Below are 6918 nucleotides of genomic sequence, written 5' to 3' on the forward strand. Positions count from 1 at the left end.
TTCCTGCCCCTGGGGCGCAGGGCCAGCTGCACGGCTGGAGAAGGCCAGGAGAAGTCCTCCCACCAAGTCCTAAAACCCGCACTGGTCCTTTGGATGTGAGGGGGGTTGCAGTAGCTGGGCTGGGGCAGCCCAGGTGGGGTTGCAGTGGCTTCTCCGTGGCTGGCCAGATGTGGCACCTAGCCGTGTGTGGGACTGCATGTTCCTTACACTGCCTCCACTCAGACATCAAGGAGGTGGCAAACGTGTGCAACCAGAGCCTGATGAAGCTGGTCATCCCAGAGGATGATGAAATGGATGAGGCCAAGCAGTCAATGACCCTACCGGCAGAGCCCACCTCGGAGGAGTCCATCTCCAAGCCGGAGACAGCATCCAGTGGTGAGTCCCCATTGGTCTCAGCCAGTAGAGGTGTGAGGAAGGTCAAGGGAAGGTCCTCAAGAGAAGTTCTTGAGTTGCTTTGGTGTCCTGGGGCAGCTCAGGGCACATGGGACCTCTGTGCTTTCTTTGAGCCTTGGAGTCCTGTTTCACAGATGATCCTCTGCTGAGACAGACACATTTGGTGCTGTCTGCGTAGCAGGGTCACTGATCCCGCCTGGAGCCCAAGCAGTGCTGCGTTCCCTGGTGAGCATCCCCATCCCCTCACCGCGCTTCACTTCAACTTAGTCATTAAGTTGACCTGAAAAAGATCATTTATAGTTAAACATTTAGTGTCTGCTGCATAACATGGGAAGAGAATAGCCCACCTGTCCTGCAGTGGTTGGTTTGGGAGGAGCCACCGTCACCCAAAGGAGAGCTGAGAGAGCTGTGTTAGTCCTGGAGAGCATCAGCACGCGTGTGGAGGTTGTCTGTGTTGGGGAAGGGTAGAGAACAGAAAGGAGAAGAATTTTGGGTCCTTTCCAAATTCATGGTGCTCTTGGGACCATCATGCGGGTATTGTCCCAGTCCTAAAATTTCCAGAACAGAAAAGGCAAAAGGTTGCAAGTGTGATGGGAGGCCTGGAAGAGTGTTCAAGGGAGAAGAAACTAAATGGAGAGGGTCCTGGAGGACTGAGGCCTGAAAACAGCAGCGGCTTTAGCCTTCCAGCATCCCTTTGATGCTGTTGTCTTGGGATGATTAGACGCTACTTCTGTCGCATCTTTGTTGTCCAGGCGTGTGAAATAGGTGTAACATTTAAATCACGTGGGCTAATCCATTTTATTCTTCTGGGGCTGCACGTTCAGCCCAGTGCTCTTCTGCAACGCATCAGCCAGCGGCTTTTGGAAAATCCTGCCGTGAGAGGGAGCAAGAAGGCGAGAATTAAAAGGCTGAAGGGTTTTCTTGTACAGCAGCAGCTGGGTCGAAGACGAGGAGGCAGGGAGCTGCGTGGGGCAGCCTGCCGGGGCCGGCAGGAGCAGGCAGGCAGGGCGTGCAGGCAGCTCCTAGGGCAGCATTGGTGGTTCAGTGGTAGAATTCTCGCCTGCCACGCGGGAGGCCCGGGTTCGATTCCCGGCCAATGCAGCAGCTTTTTTGGAGGGGAAAAACGTAGTGCCGTGGCACAGCACCAAAACATTTTCTTTTTTATTCCCTATTCATCCCGAGAATGCCTTCTTTTATTAAAATCTATTGCAGAAGAGCTTTAAAACATCAACAGAAAATTTAATTGCTTTAATCTCTACCCCTTCGGGATCGGATTGCACCTTGAAGCAGGCAGGATCAGATAAACCTGCGATGCTTTTGCATCACAAACTCTCAGCCCTGCTCCCTGGTTGTGCTGGTGTGGCGGTGCCGCTGTGTGTGTGAGTAGGGGCTGTTGGCACAAGGGGGCATGAAGAGTCAAGTTCATCCTGTCGGGCTTTGTCACCGTGCTTGTAAGACCCAGTTTTAGCAGGGAGCAGAGGTTGGAAAGCTGTTTGGGTCGCTTGGCTTCCACGTGGAGTCACGCTGCGGGAGAGCTGGCCAGGTGGAGATGTCCTGGGTTGGATTCAGCCTTTCCTGTGCTTCTGTGGTATTTCTAGCCGTTGAAATGTGGACAATGGAAGGCAGCTCTGCAGTTCCGAGCTTCTTCTTCAAGAATGGTTGAAACCATTAGAATGATGTGTCTGGGTCTCCATTACAGAGGAGGAGACCCAGTTTGGGGCAGAGGTCTGAAGCTGTGCAGCCTGCATTTTGCCGGGTAAGTGCAGTCCTGTACCAGCTTCATCCAGTACCTTTAGCAGTGGAGAAGAGCTTGACAAGGAATGTAAAAAGCTCACTGCAGGCAGAAGGGATCCTCGGGGTCCCTGGACCCTCAAACGATGGCTGGTGATGTCTTTGCAGATGTCTCCAGCCTCCCAGTCCTGCTCTCCGCCTTCCCTGCCATCCCACTAACTGTGGCTCCTTTTTATCTGCCCCCAGGCTCTCTGGATGCATCCGGTGACTCCAACTTCAGCAACAGCAGTGTCTTCACAGTAACCAGGTAGGGTCTGTTTGTTGCTTCAGAGGGGCTTGAGAAGAAGGGAAAGCTTCTCGGGGTACAGACGACGACTGGCAGATGCTGACAGAGCTGCGCGGAAGGATGATCTGGGCTGGGAAACATTTGGGGTCTCTTGGGTCACAGTGGGGTGGATGACTGGGGATTGCTCTAGGAGTTGGCAGCTTCTCTCTCATGCTTCTGCACCAAAATGTCTTGACTTTATGGTAAACTGAGGTGTTTGCCCCCCTCAGGTTACCTTGCAAAGCTCCCCGGAGAGGTCTGGTGAGGCAGTGAGTGTCTGTGCGCTCGAGGTTCTGCCCCTCGCCTGTCTTCAAGCTCCCATGGTTGGGCACTCGGGCTGAAAGATAGGGTGAAGGTGGGGACAAGGTGGATGGTTGACTTGGTTATGGCTCTTCTAGCTTGGCCAAAATAGGAGGCATTTTGTTCCCTCCTGCCTTTGCAGAGGAACGGTGGTAGAGGAACAGCGGTGTGCTGCTCTGTCAGGGGTGTGGAGACCTCATGAGAAGGTGGTACGTGAACCATCTGGGGCTGGCAGAAGAGCCTGGAGAGCGCTGACCCCGCTTCTGGGCACCCCGCTTCTGGGGACCGCAGCCCTCCGAGCTGCAGTCCTGACAGCCCACCACGGCACGGTGCTGTGGGGCTGTACCCGGGGCCGCACCGTCCAGCTCCAGCTGCCGGAGAGGCGAGGGGGCTCGGCAGCGCCTGCTGCCAGCCTGTCCCCCTGCCAGCTCTGCGTGGCATTAGTCAGCCCCGCGCCTGCAGAGAGCAGCTCCGTGCCCAGCATGACCTCTCCCGATATCTCCTCTAAATCATCTCTCCCGCAAATACCTTTCTTCCCATCCAGCTGTCGGTGAATCTGGGGACAAACCCATCCGCTCTTATAAGGCACCTTTCCTTTCCTCCTGCTTCCTGCGGCCCCCTTCCTCGGAGGCTGTGATTTCCAACACTTTTATTGTGCTGATGCGTATATGTGTTTGTTGTTGTGGTCCCCAAAATAGGATGCGTTACTCTAGGGCCATCCTACCACCAAGGCTGACGCGTGATGCCCATCGTAACGCATCCCAGAGCAATGCAAGCGCCAGCTTTTTCAGGTTGATGGTCTGGACCCCTCTGTTCCTTTTTTGCACTCCTGCAAACCTCGCCTTAATGATGCCTTTAACTTTTTCCTCTCTTGAAAGCACAGATCTTTTCATTTGCGCCTAGATTTCGTTTTATGACTGTCAGATGGTTTCCCCCGGCTTTCCGGTGATTGCTGCGTCCTGGCCCTGCTCAGCCCTTAAAGTTTAGCAGGTGCAGAACTGGGCGTGCGTAGGGCCGAAAGTGGGAAGGGGAAGGAAAAGGAGAGGTGCTAAGTCCAGGAGGAGAAGTGATAACTGCGTCTCTGTGCTGAAGAGCTTGCACCCGGGGGAGAAGAGGGAGTGAAGACCAAAGGGGGCAGAAGCAGGGAGAGCTGGAGTCACTTGGTCACAGTGTCACCGAGAGCCAGGAGGAGAACGGCTGCCTGAGCTGAAGCCGTCTGCCAGATCCCCGAGCACCAGGGAAAACCATCCGGGACAGCAGGCGAGACCCTTCACGTCTCTAAGAGACCTGGTTTTACAGAGGGACTTGTTCTTGAGCCCTCCTAAGCCCTTTTAAACGGGAGATGCCAGCCTTCGTCCTGGGGTTTACCTGCCCTGCAGCCCGTTTCCCCATCCTGTGTGACCTCCCTGCCGGCCCAGCGTCGGGACCTGGAAGATTTTCGCCGTGGCACCTGTTGTGGGGGACTGGCACGGGGTTGGGGGGGCTGTACGTGGCCAAGAGGAGCCCTGGGCATCTGCCTGGTGCTCCGTCAATTGCTCGGGCTGTCTGGCTCGGCCCTGGAGCCGGAGGAAGGCGAGAGCTGGCACCTGTAGCCAGCTGCAGCCGTAATTCGCACCAGGAAGGGGGCAGCTGCCTGCATGCTGAATGACCACTGGGTGTCAAGACAGGACCACAGGAAACCGTGGCGTGGCTTTGAAAAGCTGGAAAGCCTGCAAACGGAGGAAGTTGCAGCTGCCTTGTAAGATGAAGTCACTCCTTGCTTGTGTTTTTGTTCGTTCCCCCCCGCCTCCCGCCTCCTGCTTCCCCCAGTCTCCCCCGGCGAGCGAGTGATGGAGCGTGGCCCGGCGCCAGGCGTCCAGCTCTCACGCCCCCTTCTCCTGCCCTCCCCGGGCGGACGTCTGCAGAGGGATAGCACTGCAGCAGCGGCGAAAGGAGGAGGACCTCGGTCAGCAGGGGCGGAGGAGCTCACGGCCCAGCGCCTGCAGAGGGACGTCTTCCATGAAGATGCCATCCAAGAAGATGACGGGGTCTGAATGCTCGATAGATGCTGGGCACGTTCCTATGGCCACGAACTGACATGCACACACCCCCCCGCGCCTAAAACGTCCTGCTGGCAATCCAAAATGCTTCCAGGGTAATTGCCAGCTTCCTGGTGGCATTCGCTAGGAAATGGGGACCGTGTCTGTGCTGAGACAGAAACTGGCTCCCGGGAGGGCCTGGCTGCGCAGGGCTGGAGGGGCTGCGGGGCTCCCCGTGCAGGTGGGGGTCCCCACTTCCAGCTTCTGCAAAAACCCTCGTTGGAAGTGGACCAGAACCGTGTTTCAGAGGCGCTGGAGCCTTCCTGTGGCCTAGCTGACCCTGCCGATGCTGCGATCGCTGGTGTGAGCCCAGCTCAGGAAGGGGAGGTGGAAGTGCGGTGGCTGGAGCAGAGCCCGGGCTTCCTTCTGTCAGTCTGAGCTGCTGCGGGAGAAGATGCAGATGTCTGTCCTGCGTCGCTGGACCAGAACAGCTGGAAAGGGCCTTTTAGGCTCTTGCAACTGCATCGGTGTTTCAATGCAAGACCTGGACGGTTTGAGACAACTTCCTAACCCTACTGCCGGGCGGGTGGTCAGGCAGGGCTGGCAGGGTTAGGTGCATGGCAGTTGGACAAGGGTGATGGGACCGCGATCCCTCACCAAACTAGATAAGGGACATGGGGGCTCCGGAAGAGCCTTTGTGGTCCTTCCTGATGCAAGGAAGGCTTCTTGTTTTGGGTGGTGTTCAGCGACACACGGACGCGTAAAGCTGCTCGTTGCTCTGCAGAAAGGGCAAACGGCTGCCACGTGGCTAAACTGCCCGAGTTTTAAACGTGGTAGTTAGGGCTTAGTGCAAAGCTAAAATTACTGCTGCTTGTCTCGTGCTGGAAGTCGCCGTAGCTCCGTGCCTAGAGCCGGCGTGCCTTGGGGGTGCAGTCGGTGAGCTGGGGAGCTCATCGAGGTGATGAACACTTGGGTGGAGGGTAGGGGTGGTGCTGGGTGCCCAGCAGCACCCAGGGGATGGTTGGCCAAAGGCAGCACGATGGCTTGCTTTGAGCTCATGCACCAAGCCTGCCTTGGAGTCCCATTCTCCAGCAGCTTGTCTGATGGAGCCTGCCCTGCTGCAGCTTTTGGGTCCAGGGTGTCCTCTTGAGGAGGCTCCTCCTGGCCCTCCTCTCCAGCCTGGAGCGAGGAGACAGATTCCCTTCGCTGCTCCACTGCACTGTTGGGTGGATGAAGCTGGAGGGGGGTCTCGGGCGTCGCTGCCTCAGATCACCGTCGCGGTGATCTACAGCTCGTTGGACTGGATGCCTCTGCCTAGACCTTAGCCTCATCGCTGCCCGGGGAGATCAGCTTGCGCTGGTGCTGCGGGCACTTCCAGTACTTGGAAACTGAAGTAAGCAGAAGGAAGCCAAGAGCGCCGAAATGAGAGCGATGGAGGACGAGAAAGCAACAGCTTGCGGGACCAATAGCAGAGAGGAGCTATTTACCTCCTGGCCGCTGGCTCGAGCCCGTTGAGCAGCACAGCTGCCAGCCCGTATGGGAGCTGCCCTTGTGACTTGGACCACAATGAAAGAACCTGGATATTTCCACCCTTGTCAAGGCCGCTTAAAGGCTAGAGCCTGGCCTAGACCTTAACCTTGTCTGAAAATGGGGTCAGGAAAGCAGCTGGGCCAGGCAGGAGGCCAGGAGGGAGATGACAGCTCAGGCATTGGCAGAGAAAAGGCGACTGCTGAGGAGAGAGATGGCAGAAGCCCTTGAAGAAAGGGCAGAAATGAGAAAATGAGTTGATAAGGGACATGGGGTGAAAAACATCGCTGTGGGTTGAATGCAGTGGGAAAGTGAGCTCTGTTCCCGTGCTGGAGGATGCTTTCTGAGATGGGAGACGTGCTTGGGGGGTGGATCTTCTGCCCCACCATTCAGCTTGAGCAAAGGGTACCAGTATCCAGAGGTGAGAGCCTGGTACAGCCCCCATCGTTGCTCAGTTCACCCTAAAAAAATATTCTCGCCGTCACAGGTGAACCACGGAGGCGGTGCCAGGGCCGCGTTCGTCCTCCGGAGGAGAATCTGGGGTAGTGGGTTAGATGGAAGCAATTGCATGTGACATCTGTCCTGCCGCAGATGCTGGCACTGGGAACTGGCGTGGCCGGCCCA

General features: G+C 56.8%; 1 protein-coding gene and 1 non-coding gene across 2 annotated transcripts in view; both read left to right on the forward strand.

Moving 5' to 3' along the window:
* The window catches only part of VAC14 (Vac14 homolog (S. cerevisiae)), a gene marked incomplete at its 3' end in the record, with an annotated part of 63661 nt that overhangs the window by 10038 nt on the left and 46705 nt on the right, over window positions 1-6918 (forward strand). Inside the window, exons 9-10 of the mRNA XM_009330384.1 lie at window positions 223-375; window positions 2371-2431. Of these exons, the coding sequence (XP_009328659.1) occupies window positions 223-375; window positions 2371-2431 (214 nt within the window). The remainder of the gene's footprint in view (window positions 1-222; window positions 376-2370; window positions 2432-6918) is intronic.
* TRNAG-GCC lies at window positions 1424-1494 on the forward strand. The gene has a single exon. It is a non-coding gene; the product is annotated as a tRNA-Gly (tRNA).

This window comes from Pygoscelis adeliae, unplaced genomic scaffold (assembly GCF_000699105.1).
Source record: "Pygoscelis adeliae isolate BGI_AS28 unplaced genomic scaffold, ASM69910v1 Scaffold458, whole genome shotgun sequence".
Classification (NCBI taxonomy): domain Eukaryota; kingdom Metazoa; phylum Chordata; class Aves; order Sphenisciformes; family Spheniscidae; genus Pygoscelis; species Pygoscelis adeliae.